This window comes from Mastigoproctus giganteus, chromosome 1 (genome assembly GCF_048544385.1).
Source record: "Mastigoproctus giganteus isolate SK-2022 chromosome 1, ASM4854438v1, whole genome shotgun sequence".
NCBI lineage: Eukaryota > Metazoa > Arthropoda > Arachnida > Uropygi > Thelyphonidae > Mastigoproctus > Mastigoproctus giganteus.
The window spans coordinates 119,141,076-119,165,828 of NC_143575.1; the positions used below are offsets into that span (position 1 = coordinate 119,141,076).

General features: G+C 38.7%; 1 protein-coding gene across 1 annotated transcript in view; it reads left to right on the forward strand.

Annotated features, from left to right (window-relative positions):
- LOC150091114 (propionyl-CoA carboxylase alpha chain, mitochondrial-like) overlaps window positions 1–24,753 on the forward strand; it is a 1,103,107-nt gene that overhangs the window by 128,621 nt on the left and 949,733 nt on the right. The window contains exon 3 of the mRNA XM_090381963.1: window positions 11,926–12,042. Within this exon, the coding sequence (XP_090238089.1) occupies window positions 11,926–12,042 (117 nt within the window). The remainder of the gene's footprint in view (window positions 1–11,925; window positions 12,043–24,753) is intronic.

Consider the following 24,753-nt stretch of genomic DNA (forward strand, 5'->3'; position numbering starts at 1 on the left):
GAATTTGCATGTTACCTCAACGTAAACTTAAATAAATTTAACTATGTAAAAAAAAAAAAAAAAATTATATATATAATATTAAAAAATATATGTTATATGATAGTTATTACAATAATGTAATTATAAAAATTACATTTCATAATACAAATTATGTATATAATAATTTTATTCTTTATATAGAGGTACTAAGTAAACAACAATTATAGATCACCACAAAATTAAAAAGATACTGTACACATTTTTATAATGAAATAAACATATAAATTTTTAAAAAAATAATAAGTTTAAGTAACTTTAACCTAAAGTACGTGGCACCCCGGGAATGTTGTTGTGGCACCCTGGTTGAAAACCACTGAACTAGTTCCTTTGGGACCAGTGCATTCTACCTTGGCGATTGCCTGTTGCCTTCGAGGACATTTACCCTACACTTCAAGCTCTCATAGACGCCCATCAGAATGCTGAGTTGGCAGCTGATTTCTTGACACGTTAGACACCTAGCACACACAAATGCATCCTCCTTGGCATGCCTTTGTCCATGTCCTGTTTTGATTGTCATGTCCAGTTTTCAAAAGGTCGGCAAACATATCACATTTCGCACATTTTTTGAGACTGTGATGCGTTGGAGAATCTCCCCCTTCATTTCTCCCGCGAGTGACAGCACTCTCGCCAGTTTTGTGATCTTTGTTTCGCAGCTGTTGTTTGGGTCTTGATTTCTGTTTAAATACAATTTAATTAACAATGAAGTTTAATAAGATTGATAATACATATATAAGCTAACATATTTCTAATTGAGTGTTTCATATTACGCTATCTAGTTTTTTCAGAATCTTCTCTTCATTCCTATTATGTTGTTTCAGTTGGGGTGATTCCCACATTCGACTGTCATTTCTTGTAAACACAAAGGCGAATTGTGCATAAGCAAGGGCACCTCCGTAGCCAGGTGGGAAGGAGCAGCAGTGCCTAGTACACGCTTCTTGATTAGACCGGGGTTCAAGCCCGTCACCTCCAAATACGGAGGATGCGGAAAGGCCAGGGAATGACCACCGCATATCCCTGGAGCAATATTTTTTATTTATTTATTTTTTTTTTTTTATGTGAACCCCAAACACGAGAGGTATTAGAACCTATAGTACTTAGTACCGTGCTTGGGTTGGAGGTTGAGAAAACGAAAGAAGATATATTTGTTGACATTGGACTTGAACTTCTGTAGATTGTAATTTTCAGGAAATATGTATGAAGGAAGGTTTTTCCAAAAAAAGGGTGTTGAATGAATAAATGAATAAGATGAAAAGTTGGCTCTGTGGGTTTGAAGTTGGACAATAAATGGATGTTGGCTGGTGGCGGCACATGTTCGGACTGTTTTGAAAGAGAGAACAAGAATTATAGAAGCCAATTCAGAAGAACAGTGCCCATGGAAGTATCTGTAGAAGAGGCATGCAGCAGAAACAGTGCATCTATGAGAAAGCGAGTGGAGAGACTCTGTTAGAGATGAATCATTAATTAACCTAACTGCCCTCTTCTGAATGAAATCAAGAAGCCTGAGAGAGGTTTTGGGGGCACCACCCCAGATGTGGGAACAATATTCCATGGCAGGGCGGATTTGCGATTTATACAGATTTATACTGTTTGGAAGAAAAGTAACGCCAACAGCGAAAGAGAAAACCAAGTTTTTTAGATGCAGAGGAAGCAATATTTGTAATGTGCTTGTGCCAAGAGAGATTAGAAGTCAGGGTAATCCCCAAAAGAGATATATCATTTTGCCTAGAAATCGGAGTGTAACTAAACATAAGCATAGGAGCAGAAGAATCCTTTTTTGCGAGATATAAGACAAGACTGAGTTTTAGAAGGGTTGAAATCAACTAAGTTGTCTTTGCCCCACTGGAGAATTACCTGAAGATCGGCATTTAAGGAATTGGTAGCAGATTTTCTAGAAGTTGAAGCTGATTGAGCAGGACAAGTTTTCTCAAAATGTAAAGTTGAATGCAATGTGCTATCATCGGCAAAACTATGGATAGGATTTCCAGTCAATGGAAGAAGGTCATTGATATACAAGAGGAAAAGAGTGGGGGAAAGAACTGAACCTTGGGGGACACCGGCATTAGTAGAGAAGTTAGAAGACAGAGAGCCATCTACCATCACCCTCAGTGAGCGATCAGAGAGAAAACTGGATAACCAATTACTAAACTAAAGTTGGCAAACCATAAGATGGAAGCTTGTTTAGAAGACCTTTATGCCAAACACAATCAAAAGCCTTTGAGATGGAAAGAACAACTACTTGTGTTTCATCAAACCTTTCCATTGAATTAGTCCATAAATGGGTAACATAAGCCAGAATATCACCAGTGGATCGACACTGACGGAATCCATACTGGCGATCGTTAAACAGACGGAAGGTTTCTAGGTAGTTTAAGAGTTGGCGGTTAATTAATTTCTTCATTACTATAGAAAGAGTAGAAGTAATTGCAATGGGATGATAATTGGATGGGAGGGATTTGTCACCCTTTTTAGGAACTGGCTGGATATGAGCAAATTTCCCAGCAGAAGGAAAAACACCTTTGGAATAAGAGAGTGAAAAAAGGCGGCAAGGAATAGGAGGAAGTTCAGGAGCACAGGTTTTGAGAACAAGTGGAGAAATACCATTGGAACCTGGAGCTTCCTTAGCACCAAGATTTGTCAAAATCCTTCTGACATCCTTTTGACGGAAGACCACAGGAGGCATTGAATGGAGCGTGTTCGGAATGGTGGGAGGTGTTTTACCAAGATCATTAATACATGAGCTGGAAGAAAAATGGGATGCTAGCAGGTCAGCTTTACCTTGGCTGAAGTGACAACAGAACCATCTGGTTTGGACAGAGGTGGGAGCAGAGATGGGCAAAAGTTGGGGCCAATAGCTTTGGCAAGAGACCAGAATGCTTGGCTATCATTAGGGAAAGAATCAAGTTTTCTACTCTTAGCCTGTTCATACTCTAGTTTGGACTGATTAATAACTGCTTTACAATTGTTGCGAGCTTTGGTGTGAGCAGAAAATGAAATTGAAGAATTAGAAACAAGCCAATTACAATATGCAACATTCTTCTCTTGGACAGCCTTAGCACATTTATTGGAAAACCAAGGTTTAGATAAAGGATGAGATTTTAAAGTGGAGTGTGTGGGATAAAGGATTCCATTCTTGCAAGAATAATTTCACTGACATGATCTGAGCAAACGTTGACATCAGAAGTTTTGAAACAGTAATCTGACCAAGGAAAAGAAGAAAAGAAGTCTCGCAGGTTATCCCATTTTGCATTCTTGTAATGCCAAACAACACGAGATTGGGAATAGCCATGAGATAAAGGTTCCATTGGAGAAGAGACAATCACCAAGTTGTGATCTGAAGTGCCTAAAGGAACTCTCACTTCGACTGTGCACTTAGAAGGGTTGTTTGTGAGAAAAAGAGCCAGCATATTGGCTGTATGATTAGGATTGTCCGGTATTCTTGTAGGTAAATGAACAATCTGTGCTAGGTCATTAGTAATTGCAAAAGTCTCAGCATCTCGACCTGCTGGGTCGGTGTGACTAGAAAACGGAAGCCAGCTGGAGTTGTGAACATTAAAATCTCCAAGGAAAATTACCTCACTGTTAGGATAGTTTGACTGGAGAAAGTGAAGTTGCAAAGAGAGGAAGTCAAAGAGGTCCAAGTGATTAGTGGAGTTGGGAGAACGGTAGAGACAACAGATGAATTTGACACAATGAGGTAGAGAGATTTTGAGCCAGAGAAGATAAAAGAGAGGAGATTCCAAATTGCCAAGTCTCTGACAGGGAATATCAGAACGGACATATGCACAAGTACCACCTTCGAGGCGAAAGGAATCATACAGCGAATAATTTGGGCATCTGAGATGAGCAGTAGTTGAATCAACCGATAACTGAGATTCTGTCAGAAAAAGTACATGGGGTTTGGCAGACTGCAAGTGGAAATTGACATCGTTGAGATTAGAATTGAGACCACGTATATTTGTCAAATTAATTAGGAAGTACTTGGGTGGTTTAGATCTTTTTGCAGATTAGCTTGCTCTATTAGTTTGGCAATTCATGGTGTATTCAACAGTAAGAAAAAGTGGGTGCGACATGCTGTATGAAGTAATGAAATTTTGGATATGGCATACATGTGGTAAGAATATACCCATATCCTTGACATAATATTGTTCAAGGTTTAGGCCTAAGTGGATGTCAGATGAATGAATGAGACATATCGCAGAGAAGAAAAATGCATGGGATACATACAAATTAACACGTGACACAAGGCTATGATAGATAGAAGGTGATCTGTAACCAATTTACAAAGGAGGTTAGGCAGGCGAAGGCAGATTACGAGAAATCTTTGGCAAGGGATGCAAAGAAAAACAGCAAAGAGTTCTTTGCTTATGTAAACTCTAGAAGGAAGGGGATGAATCAGATTGGTCCACTTGATATCGATGGGTCAACTGTTGATGATCCTGCTCAGGTAGCTAACAAACTAAATGAATATTTTGCATCGACATTCACACATGAGGAGTTATTCAGCGAGGGGAATGCCAGAGGTGTATTCAACTCTTGCAGTAAGCTAGAGAATCTTGTAATAACTGAGAGTAAAGTGGAGGAGAAATTGTTGAAGATAAATAAAAGAAAGGCACCTGGGGTGGATGGGATCTATCCAGTTATATTAAAGGAGGCAGCAAAGGAAATAAGCAAACCCTTAGCTTAATTATGAGAGCTTCCTTAGACTCAGGGGAAGTACCCATGGACTGGAGATGTGCAAATGTGACCCCAATTCACAAAGGAGGATCAATGGGCGACACAAGTAATTATAGACCTGTTAGTTTAACTTCTGTTCCCGGAAAATTAATGGAGGCACTGGTTAAAGAAGCACTGCAGGATCATCTAGACAAGACTACAGTTATAGCTCAGGCACAGCATGGTTTTGTTAAGGGGAAGTCTTGCCTGACCAATTTTATTGGATACTATGATGCAGTCACAAAAGAATTGGATGCAGGGAATAACTTTGATATTATATACTTGGATCTTAGAAAGGCTTTTGATACTGTTGCACATGGAAGACTGCTGCACAAATTGGAGCAGTGTGGCATTGGAGGCAAATTGCTGCTATGGATAAAGGGCTGGTTGAGGGGGAGAAGACAGAGAGTGTTAATCAATGGACACTGCTCATCGTGAACTAATGTTATTAGTGGAGTCCCTCAGGGTTCAGTATTGAGTCCATTATTGTTTTCTGTATTTATAAATGATATTGATGATGGTATATCAAGCTTAATGTCCAAGTTTGCAGACGATACGAAGGTTGGCAGAGTTGTCAGGGACACTACTGACACTATGCTACTGCAACAGGATCTGGAATGGTTGAGCAGATGGGCTGAGAGGTGGCAAATGAATTTTAACATTGACAAATGTAAAGTACTACACATGGTAAACAGCAACCCCAGAGCAACGTATCAACTCTGTGGTTCTACACTGACAGTGGTAGAGAATGAAAGGGACTTGGGGGTGGTTGTGCAGGCAGATAAGTTTTCTGAGCATTGCAGACTGGCTGCAAGAGTACATCATGGTGTATTGTCGATGATATATAGGAATTTTTCTAGCAGAGATAAGGAGGTGATTATTCCCTTGTATAAGGCAATGATTATTCCCTTGTGTCAGGCCACACCTAGAGTACCGTATACAGGCCTTTAGGCCTCATTTTAAGAAGGATGTAGAGATGCTGGAACGAGTACGGAGAAGGGCAACAAGATTGGTGAATGGAACAAAGGAGTGCTCTTACGAAGAAAGACCTAAGTTTTTTTAAATTACAGTGTCTGGAGACTATGCACCAGGCAGGTGATCTGATAGAGGTGTATAAAGCCTTGAATGGTTTGAGCATGCTCAATGCTGATGGGATTCTTCCTCTTGCTCTGAATAATCACCTGAGAGGGCATAAATTCAAATTGAGGAAAGACAGATGTAGGATAGACGTGAGGAAATTTGTCTTTAGCCAGCGGGTGGTTGGTTGGTGGAACAGACTTCCATCCCTTGTTGTGGAAGTTGATAGCGTAAATAAGTTTAAGGTTCAGCTGGACAGGTATTTCGAACGAGGGGTGAAGTGGAAGTGGTTATTTTTTATTTATTTATTTATTTTTTTTTTTGGCTTATGCTGCATAAGCTTGCTTTCTTGCATCAAATGCCTCTACTAATGCTAATGCTAATAACATGGCCTCGACAATGCTCCCCGCATACACACTACTCGGACTCCCTCCAGTCACTATCTGGCAGAGTAGAGGTAGCAAGATTATACACTAGCTGATCCGGAAGCCTCCTAGAGAGTTGCCAATAGGTTTGGTCCGGTGTACTAACTAGCGGCCGGCCTGCGATCACCGTTTTAGATCTGTACCTTCGAAATGTAAGAAATATTGGATCTCGCCACGACGTTCATTATAACCTCAAAATTCATCAATCATACTGCATGATGGAAGAGATAGGGAAGGGTTGACCGGAACTTAGCTCTAGCGAACTAAACATGGGTTCCACCACTTCAAGCCTCCAATAAGCAAAGTGGTGGTATTTCACCGGTTGATGAGAGTCATCTACCACCTAGTACTGCCTGGTAATAGAGGGGCGGTGTTCCTCCATGTGGTGTGGGCGCCACACCTCGATCCCTGCTTACTTTGGTTCACACCAGGGTGGTCACCCACCATGTACTTGTGCATGGAGGTTATACCCAGGATTACTAACAGTCCCACCATCGTGAAGGTGCAAGCAGTGGATTTGGCTGTCACAGACCGTCCGGACTTCACCGAAATTGGGTCCACTTGACTTGAGTGTCAACCGAATATCAGTTCCATCAGCGTTTTAGACTCCCAGGTAACAAGTACAGCTTGTCTGGCCTGTCTTAGGGAATGTCTGTGACAACCTCAAGGATCAATATGGCCTTAGTTGCTAATGCTCCTAAAAACCAAATAACAAACAAACAACAGCATAAGCGAATTCAGTTTGTGTTATATATGACATTGTTGCCCTGTTTATAAATTATGTATTGTCGAATTCCTGTACTGTAAACACGTGATATACAAGGATTGATTGTACTTTGCATTTGTTAATGTTAAACTTCAGTTGCCACCTGTTATTCCCTCTTGCCAACTTTTCTAGATGTTGTTGCAGTAGCATGCTGTCATTATTGTCATTAACAACCCTGCCAATCTTCATATCATCTGCAATCAATCAATTGTTCTATTAAGTTTTAATTTATTTACATATTATTATGAATTTATAGCATTAGTAATGGCACATGATGTAAAAAAGCAAGCTTATATAGCATCAGCCAAAAAAAAAAAAAAAAATCTTTTAATTTCACCCATCCACTAACTCCAAATGTTTGTCAAGTTCTGCCTTGAATCCATTTAAGCTATCAACTTCTAAAACGACAGATGGAAGTTTGTTCCAGCAATCAACCACCTGCTGGCTAACGGCAAACTTCATCACATCCATCCTATAACCGTCCTTCCTCAATTTAAATTTATGCCCTCTCAGGCGATTATTCTGAGCAAGAGGAAAAATCCCATCTGCAAGAGCATGTCAAACCATTCAAGGCTTTATACAACTCAATCAGATAACCTCGCAGTTGCCTAGTCTCTAGACACTGTAATTTTCAAAACTTAAGCCTTTATTCGTAAAAGCATCCCTTTCTTCCATTCACTAATCTTATTGCCCATCTCTGCACTCGCTCCAGCAGCTCTACATCCTTCCTAAAATGAGGCCTCCAGACCTTTATACGTATCTCAAGGTGTGGCCTGACCATTGCCTCATACAAGGGGATAATCACCTCCTTTTCCCTGCTAGAAAAATTCCTGTATATCATTGAAAAGACACCATGAGCTACTCTTGCAGACTGTCTGCACTGCTCATAAATCTTCATATCTGCCTGCACAATTACCCCCAGGTCCTTTTCATTCTATAGCACCCTGAGTGTAGTACTGTACCACACTGTTAGCATTAGTAGAGGCATTTGATGCAAGAAAGCAAGCTTATGCAGCATCAGCCAAAAAAGAACCACTTCCACTTCACCCCTCTGTTCTTTCGAAATACTGGTCCAGCTGAGCCTTAAACTTATTTAGGCTATCAACTTCCACGACAAGGGATGGAAGTCTGTTCCACCAACCAACCAACCTGGCTAAAGGCAAATTTTCGCATGTCTATCCTACATCTGTCTTTCCTCAATTTGAATTTATACCCTCTCAAGTGATTATTCTGATCAAGAGAATCCTACATCTGTCTTTCCTCAATTTGAATTTATACCCTCTCAAGTGATTATTCTGATCAAGAGGAAGAATCCCATCAGCATTGAGCATGCTCAAACCATTCAAGGCTTTATACACCTCTATCAGATCACCTCGCTGGTGCCTAGTCTCCAGACACTGTAATTTACAAAACTTAAGTCTTTCTTCGTAAGAGCACCCCTTTGTTCCATTCACTAATCTTGTTGTCCTTCTCTGTACTCGTTCCAGGAGTTCTACATCCTTCTTGAAATGAGGCCTACAGACCTGTATACAGTACTCTAGGTGTGGCCTACAGTACTCTTGGTGTGGCCTGACCATTGCCTTATACAAGGGAATAATCACCTTCCTATCCCTGCTAGAAAAATTCCTATATATCTTTGACAATACACCATGAGCTACTCTTGTAGCCCGTCTGCACTACTCAGAGAATTTCATATCAGCCTGCACAACCACCCCCAGGTCTCTTTCATATTCTACCACTGTCAGTGTAGTACCACAGAGTTGATACGTTTCTCTGGGGTTGCTGTTTCCCATATGTAGTACTTTACATTTGTCAATGTTAAACTTCATTTGCCATCTGCTCAAGCTTTCTAGATCCTGTTGCAGCATCAGCAGCAGCATAGTGTCAGTAGTGGCCTTGACAACTTTGCCAACCTTCATATCGTCTGCAAACTTGGACATTAAGCTTGATATACCATCATCAATATCATTTTTAAATACAGAAAACAGTAATGGACCCAACACTGAACCCTGAGGGACTCCACTGATAATATTAGTCCACGATGAGCAGTGTCCATTGATTACCACTCTCTATCTTCTCCCCCTCAACCACCCCCTTTATCCATAGCAGCAATTTGCCTCCAATGCCACACTGCTCCAATTTGTGCAGCAGTCTTCCATGTGCAACAGTATCAAAAGCCTTTCTAAGATCCGAGTATATAATACCAAAGTTATTCCCTGCATCCAGTTCTTTTGTGACTGCATCATAGTATCTAATCAAATTGGTCAGGCAAGACTTCTCCTTAACAAAACCATGCTGTGTCCGAGCTATAACTGAAGTCTTGTCTAGATGATCCTGCAGTGCCTCTTTAACCTGTGCCTCCATTAATTTTCCTTGAACAGAATTTAAATTCACAGGTCTATAATTACTTGTGTCAACCTTTGATCCTTCTTTGTGAATTGGGTAATTTGAGAAAATTACAAAATTTATTTCTTATTTTTGTCTTTGGCTAGTTTTCAATGTTATGTGCTGCATAGATCTGGAGGTCTCATCTTGAGAAGGATATGGATCTGTTAGGGTGGGCATAGGGACAGAAATGAAGGGTTGCTCTTTCTGGGTAGGGCTCTCTTTCTGCAGGTTGTGGCATCTGATGGCTGGAAGATCTGGTTGAGGTGTTTTTGGCACCTGTAGGGAGATCTGGTTGAGGTGTTTTTGGGACTTTGAGTGGGCTAGATGTCGGTGGTGTTCCTACTCTTGATCAGATGGCATATTGGTTGAGGGGATATTGGTTTGGATTGAGAAATAATATAACTGGATAGATCCCATCCACCCCAGGTGCCTTTCTTTTGTTTATCTTCAACAATTTCTCCTCCACTTTACTCTCAGTTATTAGAAGATTCTCTAGCGTACTGCCAGAATTGAATACACCTCTGGCATTCCCCCGCTGAATAACTCCTCATGTGTGAATGTCGATGCAAAATATTCATTTAGTTTGTTAGCTACCTGAGCAGCATCATCAACAGTTGACCCATCGATATCAAGTGGACCAATCTGATTCATCCTTCTAGAGTTTACATAAGCAACCCTTCCTTTTAGAGTTTACATAAGTAAAGAATTTTTTGCTGTTTTTCTTTGCATCCCTTGCCAAAGATTTCTCGTAATCTGCCTTCGCCTGCCTAACCTCCTTTGTAACTTGGTTACAGATCAACTTGTATCAATTATAGTCTTCTGTGTATGTTGTATACCTCCTGTCATACTCTACCCACCACTAGAACCAATTTCAGCATACTATCAGCCTGACCCACCGTGGAAAGCAGTGTATTGTAGTAGTTTATTGAATTGTTGGTTCAACCTTTGTTTCAATTATATAAAATCTTTTCTGTTATACTGTGATCCCTTTATCTTTAGGTTGGGTTTTTAATTGATTTTTTGTTTTTTATTACAGTCTGCAGATCATGATCTTTTGCCTTTTTTTTCACCATTTTGTTGTGCTCTCTATTCTCCATTCCAATTTTAAGATATCATTCATACATTGCAACTTTAATTTTTCTTATTTCTCACTTTTTACCTAATTTATAGTCTACCCTACTTATCTTACTCATAATGACACTTCATATGTGTAGACTATTTTACACATCTGTTGTTTTAAAAAATTTGTTTCTTATTTTTGTCTTTGGCTAGTTTTCAATGTTATGTGCTGCATAGTTCTGGAGGTCTCATCTTGAGAAGGATTTGGATCTGTTAGCGTGGGCATAGGGAGGGAAACGAAGGGTTGCTCTTTCTGGGTAGGGCTCTGTTTCTGTAGGTTGTGGCATCTGATGGCTGGAAGATCTGGTTGAGGTGTTTTTGGCACCTGTAGGGAGATCTAGTTGAGGTGTTTTTGGGACTTTGAGTGGGCTAGATGTTGGTGGTGTTCCCACTCTTGATCAGATGGCATATTGGTAGATAGGATATTGGTTTGGATTGAGAAAGGATGGATGTGTGGAAGTTTGTTTTCAGTCAGCGGGTGAAAATGGGTAGCTTGAATGAATTTAAGGAAAAACTAGACATATTATTAGAGTTGGATGGACAGGAAATTTTTTTAAAATTTATTTTTTTTTATTGACTAATTCTGTATAAACATCTCTTGCACCATTTGCCACTACTAATACCACCTCCACTGAAACCCATTATCATTAAATAGTACCTCACTAAACAATGAATGGTAGCATTAGACAGCTACTTTATTCACCATTTAACAGGGCAAATTTTAGAGACCCTGGGTGCAAGAATTAATTTTTGGGGTGGAGGTAGGGAATTTTCAGTGGCTATTTTCAGCACAGTGGCATTTGTGGCTATTTTCAGTCTTGCTGCATTGGTCTGCAAAAGGAATGTCTATGGATCTCACACTGTGCTTATATTTCCTTTTACAGCAGTTAAAACAGTTGATGAAACAGTGGTTTAAAAATATTGATAAAATGTGAGCTACTGTAATGGAATACTGAATACTGCTCAATACTGAAGATGGTGATACAAAATGTCTGAAGTGTTTATAACTGTTAACACATTCATGCTCTTCAGAGACAGTTTCTGATTGTTTTTTTTAAGTGAATTATTTTTACACACATTAATTAATTCATTGGCACCTCCGTAGCCAGATGGGCAGGAGCAGCAGTGCGTAGCACATGCTTGTTGATTAGACCAAGTTCGAGTCTGGGATCACCCAATACGGAGGATGTGGAAAGGTCAGGAAATGACCACCGCATATCCCTGGAGTAATATGGTCTTAGTTGCTAATGCTCCTAAAAACCAAATAACAAACAACAACAATTCATTCATTCATTTTTTATTAATTTCTTCAGGTAATTTTTTCTGAGGGGTTGTACATCTTTTTTTTATTTGGTCACTGTAGATTTTTGTTTATTGTGAATTCTTTTTTATTTACAGAAATTTGATAAAATTCTAATTGCTAACAGAGGTGAGATTGCTTGCCGTGTAATAAAGACATGCAGAAAGATGGGTATAAAAACTGTTGCAGTGCACAGTGATGTCGATTCCAGAGCAGTAAGTTTCTCTTAAAATTTTATTCTTTGGTGGATGAATTTTATAAATTTGAATATTTTTTTTAAAATATAGCTCTAAGATCTATAGTATGAAGGTTAGTAAATAAGTTCTGTGCAAGTGTTCTTAATTAATAACATCCTTTATTAAATCTGAATGAAATGCAGTTATTAATCTTTAGTGTAGTCCTCTTGCTTGTCAATGTTTGTGTGCTTGCTGTTTTTGGGAAAGACTGCTAGTGCCATCAAGTGAGTACTAATGAAGTGTTATCCATAGCTATAGTTCATTTAGGATAGAAAATCGGTCCTCCAAGCTAATAATTCTGGACACTTATCTGTTATTCTTATACTTACTGAACTGACGAGTACAGGTCAGTGTTACAGAAAGTGCTGTGTTTCTCCTCACTTGAAGTAATTTGCTTGTTTCTTTTAAATGGGGACAGGGGCAGGCCGTCCCGAGGATGCAAGGGGGTGCATTGTACCCGGGCACCTGAAAACCTTAAACTTATACATATATGAAGAAAATTTGGTGCCCGGGTGCCAAATTTCAATTGGCACCCGGGCACCACATACCCTAGGAATGCCCATGAATGGAGACAAGAGTTTCCATATGCTAGTTCAAGAATTTTCAGCCCCAGGAAACAGATAAGTTTTTGAAAAATTGTACCGTTTTATTGATTTAATTGTCATATTAAATTGTATTCTATTAGGTAGCTTTATAATCCTAGCCAGCATGTTGATTTTTTTTTTAAATTTAGCTAGAAATATTGTAGGCTACAACTTAATGTAGAATCTCTGTATCATTCAAATTTTGCTGACATTGTTATGGTATTATAGAATTGAGTGGTAGGGGAATTGTAATTTTATAATTGTTCTAAATAGGTAACTCTGAAGTTTGAATCATGTATGTTGGCGTTAGTTGGATAATTTTGTTATATATCATAATTAACTTAAAACCTTCAAGCGTAATTGTATAGCCCAATACATATAATGCAAACTTGATAGCATGCTAGTATTATTGCTATGCAGCTGTTGACTTGGAGTAGGATGGTTATTACATTTAACTTTTCATTTAGAATTAAAAGTGTACAGTGTTTTCATTTAGAATTAAAAGTGTTAGATATCGATCAGTACGTTTTGACAGGTGTGTCTTTTACTTCGGAAAGATTTGACTTACTCCGTCATACCTCTACATATTACATAGAAAAGCATGCACAGGGATTGGCAAGCGGGCTCGAAGCCCCGTAGTATATAATTAATAATGTAAAGCTCATAGCATAACTGGTGCATAGTGTTATTACTACAAATCTTGCTGACATTGTTATGGTATTATAGAATTGAGTGGTAGGGGAATTGTAATTTTATAATTGTGCTAAATAGGTAACTCTGAAGTTTGAATCACGTATGTTGGCGTTAGTTGAATAATTTTGTTATATATCATAATTAACTTAAAACCTTCAAGCGTAATTGTATAGCCCAATACATAAATGCAAACTTGATAGCATGCTAGTATTTTTGCTATGCAGCTGTTGACTTGGAGTAGGATGGTTATTACGTTTAACTTTTCATTTAGAATTAAAAGTGTACAGTGTTTTCATTTAGAATTAAAAGTGTTAGATATTGATCAGTGCGTTTTGACAGGTGTGTCTTTTACTTAGCAAAGATTTGACTTACTCCGTCATACCTCTACATATTACATAGGAAAGCATGCGTGGGGATTGGCAAGCGGGGTCGAAGCCCTGTAGTATATAATTAATAATGTAAAGCTCATAGCATAACCGGTGCATAGTATTATTACTACATTAGGTATATTTGTTTAGTGTAGTATTTTCAATTATGTTGAACTTGAACAAAAATTCTGCCTCACACCAGAGCAGCAAAGCAAACAGATCAAACTAGTGGGAATACTGTGACTGGGGAAAGTTGTCATCCAGATCACAGTCTTTTAAAATGCATAGCTTGTTTGATGTTTGCAGTTCGATCTGGAATGGATATGATCAGTGCTTTTCTCATTCTTTGCTGTCAGGAAAAATTGAAAATTAAAAGGATATGAAAAGTACTCTGAAAATTTTTTATTTCCTGATATTGTTACTTTAGTAGTAATGTTTTTGCAATGAGAACAACAGGTGCCTCTGTAGCCAGGTGGACAGGAGCAGCAGTGCGTAGTACACGCTTCTTGATTAGACCGGGGTTCGAGCCCGTGACCACCAAGTACAGAAAATGCGAGGCGCCTCCATAGCCAGGTGGGAAAGAGCAGCAGTGCGTAGCACACGCTTCTTGATTAGACCGGTATTCGAGCCCATAACCACCAAATACGGAGGATGTGGAACAGGGAATGACCACCGCATATTCCCGGAGCAATATGGCCTTAGTTGCTAATGCTCCTAAAAACCAAATAACAAACAAACAAACAACGGAGAATGCGGAAAGGTCAGTGAATGACCACCACATATCCCCGGAGCAATATGGCCTTAGTTGCTAATGCTCCTAAAAATCAAATAATAACAATAATAATAATAACAAGAAATTTAGTATATTAACACAGTTTATTAAGCATAAATTTGTTATTCAAGTATATAAAAATAAATAAAATATGAGTAAAATAAGTAAATAAATCGGTCAACTACTGAGTGCCAGGCACTCAGAATGGACGGTCTGTAGTCACGAATGGTCGTTAGTGTAGTATCTCAAATAGAGCTTTATGGTAACTGCTAAAAGTTTCTAGTATCCCGGCTTGGCCTAAAACTGAGGAACTAATGAAAATGCTGTCTATTTGAGTCTTTCCAGTTGTTGTGAATGACAAGGGTGGGAGAAGCGACTCTGACTTCTTCCTAGAGAAGTGATTAAAGTATTGGGGGGGGGGAAGTGACTGGCAGGTGAGGACCATGCAAGACTCCATGCAGGCGCCTCCCCCACTGCCGCCGCCGCCTCAACACTGGCTCTCTGAGTACCTCCTTGCCGGGACAACTCCAACTTTGAAAATTGTTAAAAAATACTTCTCTTTGCAAAATTTATAAATGAATTATTTATAATTCTTTATAGAATTATTAACTAACTATTTAGCAACATTTTTCAATTTTCAGTACAAAGAAGCGCGCACTATCAAAGTCTAATAAAAAATTGGTTTTTTAATTTTAACACAAAATGTAAATGATAGATTTCAATCGGAATAATTTTCCCTTGATATGCATCGAATAACATATAGCTGATGTGGACACATGTTGTGTCTTACGTAAAGCAGCCCCTAAACGTTAGTTCATCTCCGCCATGGTTTTCTAGTCAGGTGGGCAGGAGCGGCAGTGTGTGTAGCACACGCTTCTTGATTAGACCGGGGTTCAAGCCTGTGACCACCAAACATGGAGGATGCTGAAAGGTCAGGGAATGACCACCGCATATCCCCGAGCAATATGGCCTTAGTTGATAATGCTCCTAAAAACCAAATAACAAACAAACAAGCCATGGTTCTCTGTAATGATATACAAGACTCAGTACAATGGCCAGAAATGAGTGTAGTGTTATGTTTGTAGTTTATTAGATGGTATGAACCAGGGCTGTAATGCTCAATGCTTTCTACATTGATATCAATATTTGTAAAATATTAAGAGAAGTTTACCTCAATATAGTATGTAGAACAACTTGTATGTACTCTCCAGAAATTAAAACGAAAAAATCGAAAATCTTACATTAGAGTAACAAATAATTAAAAATTAATTTAACGCAATTAAAAATAAGAAAATTAATTAAAAGAATTTAACGAAAAAATTGCAAGACGATTTTCCTTCCTGAAGCTGACAACACTTTTCGACCGTATGTCATGATCACAGGAATGAAAATTACCGAATAAGGTTGAGCATGAAACTTAAATAGGGATTATTTGTCTTCGTTCATGCGCTTTTACATAAAAGCTCATGAATCATAGAATCAGATATGGCCGGTGAATATTAACAGAATTCTCGTGTAATTTAATTTCTATGGTTTCTGCAATTAATAGTTGCGTATAATTACATTGGACACTAAGTATTTTGGCCTCGTTAAATAAAAGTATGTTTTTTGTTAATGGCGTGAAAGACTTATTCTGACGCTGCTGAACGAGAAGCACGAACTGAGGCCACATGCAGATTAATACGAATATTCTAAGAGGGAAACTCGTCAAACCTTGGTAAGACGAGTCGCAATCACTGCAAGAAATGTTGTATACCAGGTCATTAATTTGTGTTGCAAATGAGGAAAGGACTGAGCGATTGTTCAGTATAGTGTGTAATTTCCATATTGGCCTGGCCACAATTTTAAATTCGGTATCTTTAAAGAATCTGTTGAGCTGTTTGTGCCACTGTTAAACATATGGGACAGAAATAAAGTATTTTTTGATATTACTATTATTGGTTGGTGTAGTATTTGTATCCTATCCTTAGCTTGTACCTTAATTCGGTTTATTGTAGCAAGGGGATTACCCCTGTTTAAGAATCTGCTGGTTAATATTTCTATTTCTGAGCCCAAAGCAGATTCCGTCGTTGAATATTTATAGGCATTTAGGAATTGATTAAAGATAATCGATCTTTTGTAGGTGAATGGGTGATATCTGTTATAATGTAGAAGCATACCGGTGTTTGTAGGTTTTCGATAGATGTTAAATTGGATTTTATTCGAGTCCCGAGTATGTGTGAAAATTAGAAAATTTAATGACTTTATATCCGTATCCTCCCTTTGCAATGTAAATTTGAGTCTAGAATGAATTTATTAAATGAATGTAAAATGTCTTGGGTAGTAATACTATGAGTAATAACTAGACCATTGTCTAAATATCTCCCATAGTATGTGATAAGGTGCCTCCGTAGCCAGGTGGGAAGGAGCAGCAGCAGTGCGTAGCACACGCTTCTTGATTAGACTGGGGTTCGAGCCCGTCACCACCAAATACGGAGGATGCGGAAAGGTCAAGGTATGACCACCGCATATCCCCGGAGCAATATGGCCTTAGTTGCTAATGCTCCTAAAAACCAAACAACAAACAAAACAAACAGTATGTGATATGAGGTCGAAAAGTGGTCAAATGTATAAGCTCAGTCGTTAGCAGCTTAATATCTCCTATATTAAACCGCTCAGGCTCAATCCCATTGGCAAACCAAAAATTGTTGTCTGTTAAGGAAGGAAAATCGTTTTGCAATTTTTTTGTTAAATTCTTTTAATTAATTTTCTTATTTTTAATTGCATTAAATTGATTTTTAGTTGTGTTAAATTGATTTTTAATTGTGTCAAATTGATTTTTATTTATTTGTTACTCTAATGTAAGATTTTTGATTTTTTTCATTTTAATTTCTGGAGAGTATCATACGGAAGTGTTCTATGTACTTTATTGAGGTAAACTTCTCTTATTATTTTACAAATGTTTGTGTAGTGTTGTTTAGCTCTTTCTGGCCACTTTGCTACCAGAAAGCAGTGATTACCAGGAAGGTTGCTTCCTGGCAACCATCCATGCCACGAGGAGGCGGGCCCAACTATACACATACTAAACTAAATGTAATATTTCCAGCACCCATAGGAATAAGTGCAACTCCTATAGGTGCAGCAGTCTTCTATAATCACATATAAGCGACTCCATAGCCAGGTGGGCAGGAGCAGCAGTGCGTAGCCCACGCTTCTTGATTAGACCAGCGTTCGAGCCCGTGCCCACCAAATACGAGGATGCGGAAAAAGTCAGGGAATGACCACCACATATCCCCGGCCAGATATGCTGCTAAAAACCAAACAACAACAATCACATATGGTGGTGAATACCACAAAGAATCCCGCATCCACCGGAGAAAGTGTAATAGCAATGGATGCCAGAGTTCCCGTACCCAGGAAGCCCAAATCTGGGTACAAGCAGTTTAAAATCTTGTCTCTAATAAACTGGAGACCAGGGAATCCTGCCTCCTGAGGGACTGTTCACAAGGAACTAGCATAATTAATAATTTAGGAGAAAAAAAATTAATGGACAAAATATTATTACGTTTTAAAAATAAATAAAATAAAATAAATTAAAAAAAAAAATTAATTAGATAAAATCTTAAAATTATTATTATTAAAGAAAAAAAAAGTAGCTTTGTTGAGTATAGAAAGTCAGCTTAGTAATCCGTGTTGTCTGTGTGGCAAATTTCTGTAGAGCTGAGAAGGCATTTTGATTTGCAATAAGATATCTTTCATTTCCAGGAGAAAAATTATGCACTGTACTAGATAATGTTTGTCTTAAATCTTGGTAAACTGGGCAGAAGAATAAGACATGACTCCAGTCTTCGTAGGCACTGCAGAAACAGTCATCTGACGTTGCTAGCTTGAATTGAAGAAGACGAGCGTTCAAAGAACCGTCGCCAGTTAGAATGTATGATGTAAGAAGGCTTGGGGTAGAACCAAAACTGATTACTTTTTGAGGTAGTGAATTTAATATCAGGTATCAAAAATCTGGTCACTGTTGCTTTGGACAAAGAATTCCATGTCACTTGCCATCTTTTATGAAGCTCAGTCCAACATTTCACTCTTTCATTCTTTGGATCGGCAGTGGGATCATAGGTCAAATCGGAAAATATTAGAGGATATCCTTTACGAATATAGTAAACAAAGCCTTTGTAAGTATGATACAGTTCCATAGGTAATAAGCCTGTGATGGCTTGTAAAGATGAGGTTGAAACTGTTCTACAAGTTCTCAGGAGAGCTAGCAAAAAGGTCTGTTGGACACTGTCTAGTTTGGTTTAAACTGTAATAAATTTGGTTCTGTGAAACCATATGCTGGCTGCTTATGTAACAATTGGAATAAACACTTGTAGTATAGAATTCTGAGGGTATTTTAAACCCCTTTCTGCCGAGAGATTTTGAATAAAATGGCCGTAAAAGTTTTCACTTTTTCGGAAAGATTCTAGATGAAAAATCACAATGCATAGCTAATGTGATTTTTAAATTTTTTAGCTCCATTAGCAATGGAAATAAATGGGGGGACACAAAAAATTACTCATATTTTCCTGTCTGGCATCTCCAATTTTAATTTTAAAAATATTTTAAAATTACATTTAAAACCTACTTGTTGAGTTCTAGGTGTATAATAAGCTAAAGGTTGTCGAAAATATTGTGTCCCCCCCACATTTACCCCCTCATTTCTCAGACAAATTTTTGTCAACAAAACGATCAATATGGCGTTATGTTGGCCCACATGATGTACAAACTCATGCAAAATTTCAAGTCAATGGGTTGAGTAGTTCCAGAGATACAATGCTGTGACAGACGGACGGACAGACAGACAACCGAATGACATTATTAGGATCCTTCGTTAGACCACAACCCTAAAAATAATAAGTAAAAATAAATAACATAAGCAAAAATAATTTCATAATAAAATTTTTATTAAGTTCTCATTGACACCCTATGCCGACTTCTTTTTTTCCTCTTTGTGCATCTCTCAATGAATTGACATATTTTGCTGGATCGAAGCGGGTCAGCGGTGGGCTTACAATTTAAAAAAAACAGTAGTGAAGAAATTGTTTTTGTCATCAACAAAGCTCTGGTTGGGCTGGTGATCAAATTCATTTGTGACAAAAATCCTTGTTCACATTCACTTGATGAAATTGGTATCGTACTCAGAGCATCCATCAAATTCTTCAATTTTACTGAAACAATCTTTTCAATTAGGTATTCCAGAATTCCAAGAATTGTATCTTTCATTTAACTGTAATCTAATCAATTGACAATTGTCTAACTTCATTTTCACCAAATGCCTTCTTTGTCCTCGTTTTCCTTCTCTCGTCATCTGTATTGTCACTAGTTCTTAAATTTTAATTTTATATTTTCTTTTTTTTTTTTTTTTTAAACTGTCCAAAATGTCAGTGTCATTCAGACATTCAGGTACTGTGACCATATAAACAGAGATAGGGAAAAGTTATGGAAAAATGTGGATAATGCACTTCCACGAAAAACAACAGATGATTATTTGTCGGGGTAAAAGAAAATCGCTCTCTCCTTATTCTTGAATGGGGCACTTACAGTTGACTCACAGCTGTGTCCAACCTAGAGCCCGCCCGGAAAGTGAACTAAAACAGCATTTTAAATTTTGTTAATTCTCAAAAAAATTTCTCATTAAATGTTTTGTTCAGTAAATGTAATTGTGTATTGTACTTAATAAAATTTTCTAATATTTTCACTTTTACATGCAACAAGATATGGAAAATGTAACACACTAAAGAAATCTAACTTTAAATTTTTTGAATATGGCCCCTTTACAGGAAAGGTTTGGACACCAATTGAGTAGAAGGTGGACCAGAGCCCGTTGTGAATACCCCTTGATCTGCTCACTGTTGACCAGTGTGACTTCTCCATATGTGGGATAGGTGGTCGGATAGGTTTTACCAGGTACCACGAAGTTGTAGAATGGTAATCCCTTTAGCTCTCTCAATTCGAGCAGCAGCACCAATTGCCTAAATTGCCCGAAGGCCAGAAATGCGAACAGTGCGTACCATGTTAACTCTCTCCTAATCTGTTCGCTATATGAAAATTTTATTCGCTCAATGGAAAGTACTTTAAATGTAACCTCCAAGGGAATTCAAAATAATTCGCTATAAAAGGACTTCGTTAAACAGAGGTCTGATTCATTAATTTAGAATTATAAAAATGGTTATACAGTTTTATATAGAAAATAACAATAGACAGTGAAAAATGCAAATTTAGTTAAATAATTTTAAGCTTATTTGAAATTTGAAAAAATTTTAAATAAGGTAAATGTGAAAAAAATTTACGAAATATTACAAATTTCGGAGCGCACTGCATCAAATGTCACACGTCACCATTAATGAAGGTGCCGGTATGCCATACCGTTCCAAAAAAACGTTGGATGCGATATTGCTGAGGGTATGTTTTTGTGTGTGCTCAATGAAAGTAGTGTGAGGATATTAGCTACCAATTTAGCATTGTTATGGACCTTTATGCGAGCCTGAAGACCAGGTTGGATACCCTCGAAGCACTTAAATTTTGTGCCCATCAAGCTCTCAGCTGCCTACATCAGTGGCAGAGCTTTTACTTGATCACCAGCAAAACAGTTCTAATGGGACCAAAGCATTGTAGAATGCTTTGGTCCCATTGGAGCTAATTGTTGCTGGTGGCTCTGTTGTCATGGAAACGGGAAATATAATGTGCAAAAAGGATAAGTGGAATAGGACCAGGATATATCTGCCAGGGAACAAAAGTTGATGACATTGTAAAGCAGATTTTACCTTTTAAAGGCACAAAAGTTGATATTGTTGTATAGGATGGCACCAATGACATTGAGTAGATCTGCAGACTTACTTGACATGTGCAGGTCAATGTTAAAAAAAAAAAGTCGCAAGTTAGGGTTAAATTTGAAAGTGTCTGCAATTCTGCCCAGACATGATAGGAGGGAGTATATAGTGAGAGACTTGTCAATCAATTTGATCTTAGAGATTGTGCAAGCTTGTGTGCAGAATTTTTATCAGTGTGGTGTCTGCTTGTTAATAGGAGAGACTACTTCTACAGGGATGGGACACACTTAAATAGAAAGGGTTCAGGAATATTTGCTGATGCTATGGAGGCAGTTTTAGGTGAGTTGGAAAATGGCTAGCTTGAGGAAGAGGTGAAAGTGATTCTTGCACTGCTTCTATTGCAATGATCAGCAGCCTGGTCAGCAGAAAACTGCTCAGAGTCATCACACAACAAGTAAATACATGTGCTGTTTTATTACGTAACTAAGAGTATGAACAAGTGGGTGTTTACCAATTCTAGACGCATAGTAATTAAATTTAATGAATTTGAAGTGCTGGTAAAGAACATCAAATGTAGACATTGTGGCAATATATCATAGACGTGGTATCATTCAGTAAGGATACACAGTACCTCTGTCTCCTGTACCCTCCAAAAAGGTCTATCAACTAATCAGGTCTTGCCTTACAGCCATGATTTTCCCATCATCCACCTGCCAAGCTCTCCCTGTACCCCTCTCCACTCACCACAAGCCACAAATCGGACGCAGACATCCAGTGGAGACTGTGGCACAACATCCTTCCTACACCAGTCAAGCTACAAATTTTCAGGTTACGCATGTCAAACTACTGCCACTTCTGTGCCACTCCAGGTACCCTGGAACACACATACCTGGTGTGCCCTGTGAATAAGGAACTGGTCAAATACACTTTCGATGCAGCAAAGCTTTTGCCTGCAACCACGCCCACACTCTGGAGGACTACTGGTACCTGCTTCACTCTGAACAGACAGCACACACCACGTGCAACTTCCTATTCGTTGCTGCCAAGGCCATCATTTACAACTTCTACTTGAAGCACACAAGAAGCAGTGATGACGTGCCTCCTGTCGACACATCGGCACAACATCTGAAGTGGAGCCTACGGAGGAAGTTGCATAGTAGACTTCTACTCGAATTCCACTGCAAAAGACCAGAAACTGTGTATCATCTTTGCACCGAATGGAACAGTGGCGGTCACCTCTTCACCATCACTGAACAGTCCATCACCTTCAAAGTGGGACATTTAATATGAGACTGATCCAGTGCCAAGAAACTGTTTTCTTAATTCCTGAAATTGAAAAGAATTGTTGAAACGTTAGTATTTCTTTCTAAAAAGTTTCTTTATTTTTCCTTGCTTTTGTACTTAGAATGTAAATAGTTGTTGTAAATAGTAGATTGTTGTGAATCAATCTTCCAGGTACTGAGTATGCTTGTTGGTAATTGATGATATCAGGGAGAGTGGATTTTAATCTATTGGCGATGGCTCCGGAAATAATTTTACAGTCCGTATTCATTAAGGAAATAGGGCACCAGTTTTGTAGGTTGGTGCGATCCCCTTTCTTGGGAATTGGTCAAGCGACAGAGGTGGTGATCGAACCTGGTAGTCCATGAGACTGGCCGACTTCAAGCATTCGAAAAAGTAGCACTCCGAGTCGATCCCAAAACGTTTGGAAAAATTCAGAAGTCAGTCCGTCCAGACCTGGTGATTTATTTTTGGAAATTGCTTTGCATGCTGCTGTTAGTTCTTGTAGGGTGATTGGTTTCTCCATACTGCATTGGACCGTATGGTACATTTTTTTAAGTTCTGAAAGGATTTCCTCGGTTGCCATTATAGAGGTTTCTTGAGAACTGTAAATTTCTCTATAAAATCTTGTTACTTTAGAGAAGATTTCCTCTGGGTCTTCAGTGATGTTTCAGTCTTGCAGCTGAATGGCAGTGACAGTGGTTGCTTTGTGATGTCTGCGTCCTAATGAGAAAAAGTATTTGGTCAGGGCATCAGATAGATTTATGTAGGTTTATCTTGATCTGAGTAGGGTGCATTTTGCAGAGTGTTCTAAGTGGGTTTGTATGGCTTGTAGTGTTGACTGATGGGCCTGACTATCACATGGGAGGTTTTTCAGTCTTCGCTCAAGTTGATAGAGGTTATTACGCTTTTGTTGACTTTTCTAATGACTGTAGGTTTACGTGAATGATTTCAGTTGACTTTTAAATCTAGGCCACCATGTGTTCATGGGCTCCAATCTGTCTTTGGATTGGGCAAGATTGGATATCAGATATTGTAGCCTAGAGATGTATTCCCTCTCTTGAATTGCTTGAATTGCTGAATTGGACATTCAGCAATAGCTGAATGTCCAATAATCACCTCCACTTTTGAAGTGATTGGGTGAGAAGGAGTGGTGTAATTTGATAAAGGAGTGATCTGAGATATGAGATATAAGATGGCAAATATGTGATGCTTCTGACCAGGGGGATGGTATGTTTTGGGATGTAGTCTCTGTCCAGTCGGGCTTGGTAAGGTAGTCTTCTAAATGCTGTATTTTCTGATCTCCAGATGTAGGACTTTCTTCTGGGTGCTGGTGTCTAAATATCTCGACCAGTTCATTGTTTATCAAGGCCTGCAAGGTTATTGATTAACGTTGTGCGGTGCTCAGTGTATCGTGCTCTGTCCATTTCTGGGTCAAGGGTGCAGCTAATGTCACCAGCAAGAATGATGTGTTCGTGATCTATAGTAGAGAGATGGCTTTGTATGAAGTTGGTTATTTGAATGGCAAGTCTGTCCTGCTGTGGCATGTAGATATTAAAAAGGTGCAGGGTTTCCTTATGGGGTGTATCCAGGAACATGTAAATTGCGTAGCCAGTGATCTCTGCTATCACATTGAGCTCACAGGTAGACTTATGATGAAGGCCAGTACTCACTCCTGCTCCATGATGTTGTTGTGTTGGAGAATGATGAAATACATATGGCCAATCTGCCCATTTTAGGAATGGCCTTGTGTCTGCTTTAATATTTGTTTCTTGTAGGAAGAGTAGGTTGGCATGATGTCGTTGAACATGGTGAAGGGCCAGCTTATTGTGCAATGCGGAGGCGCATCCTCTTGCATTAAGTGATAGTATGCTAATCAGCATTATCTGCAGGAATAAAGATAAGGTTTTGCAGGTTTTGGGGTGATTAGCATCCTGGTTGATAGTATTGCTGTTCGAGCCCATTAATCAAGTAGTACAAGCGCTTGGATCTGTTTGCATCTGCCCTGTCCTTTTTTCCTTATAGTTTAAAACGCAGGTCCTTAAGTTGTGAGATGAGCTCTGGTATATTAATGGTGAACTTCAGAGCTCTCACCAGCATCTGTGGGGAGCCACATACTTCCCGTAGAAAGGAACGTAATTTTTTCACACTTAGAGGGCCTTTAGTGTAGGGAAAATCATTTCCCCCCTCCTCATCCTCTG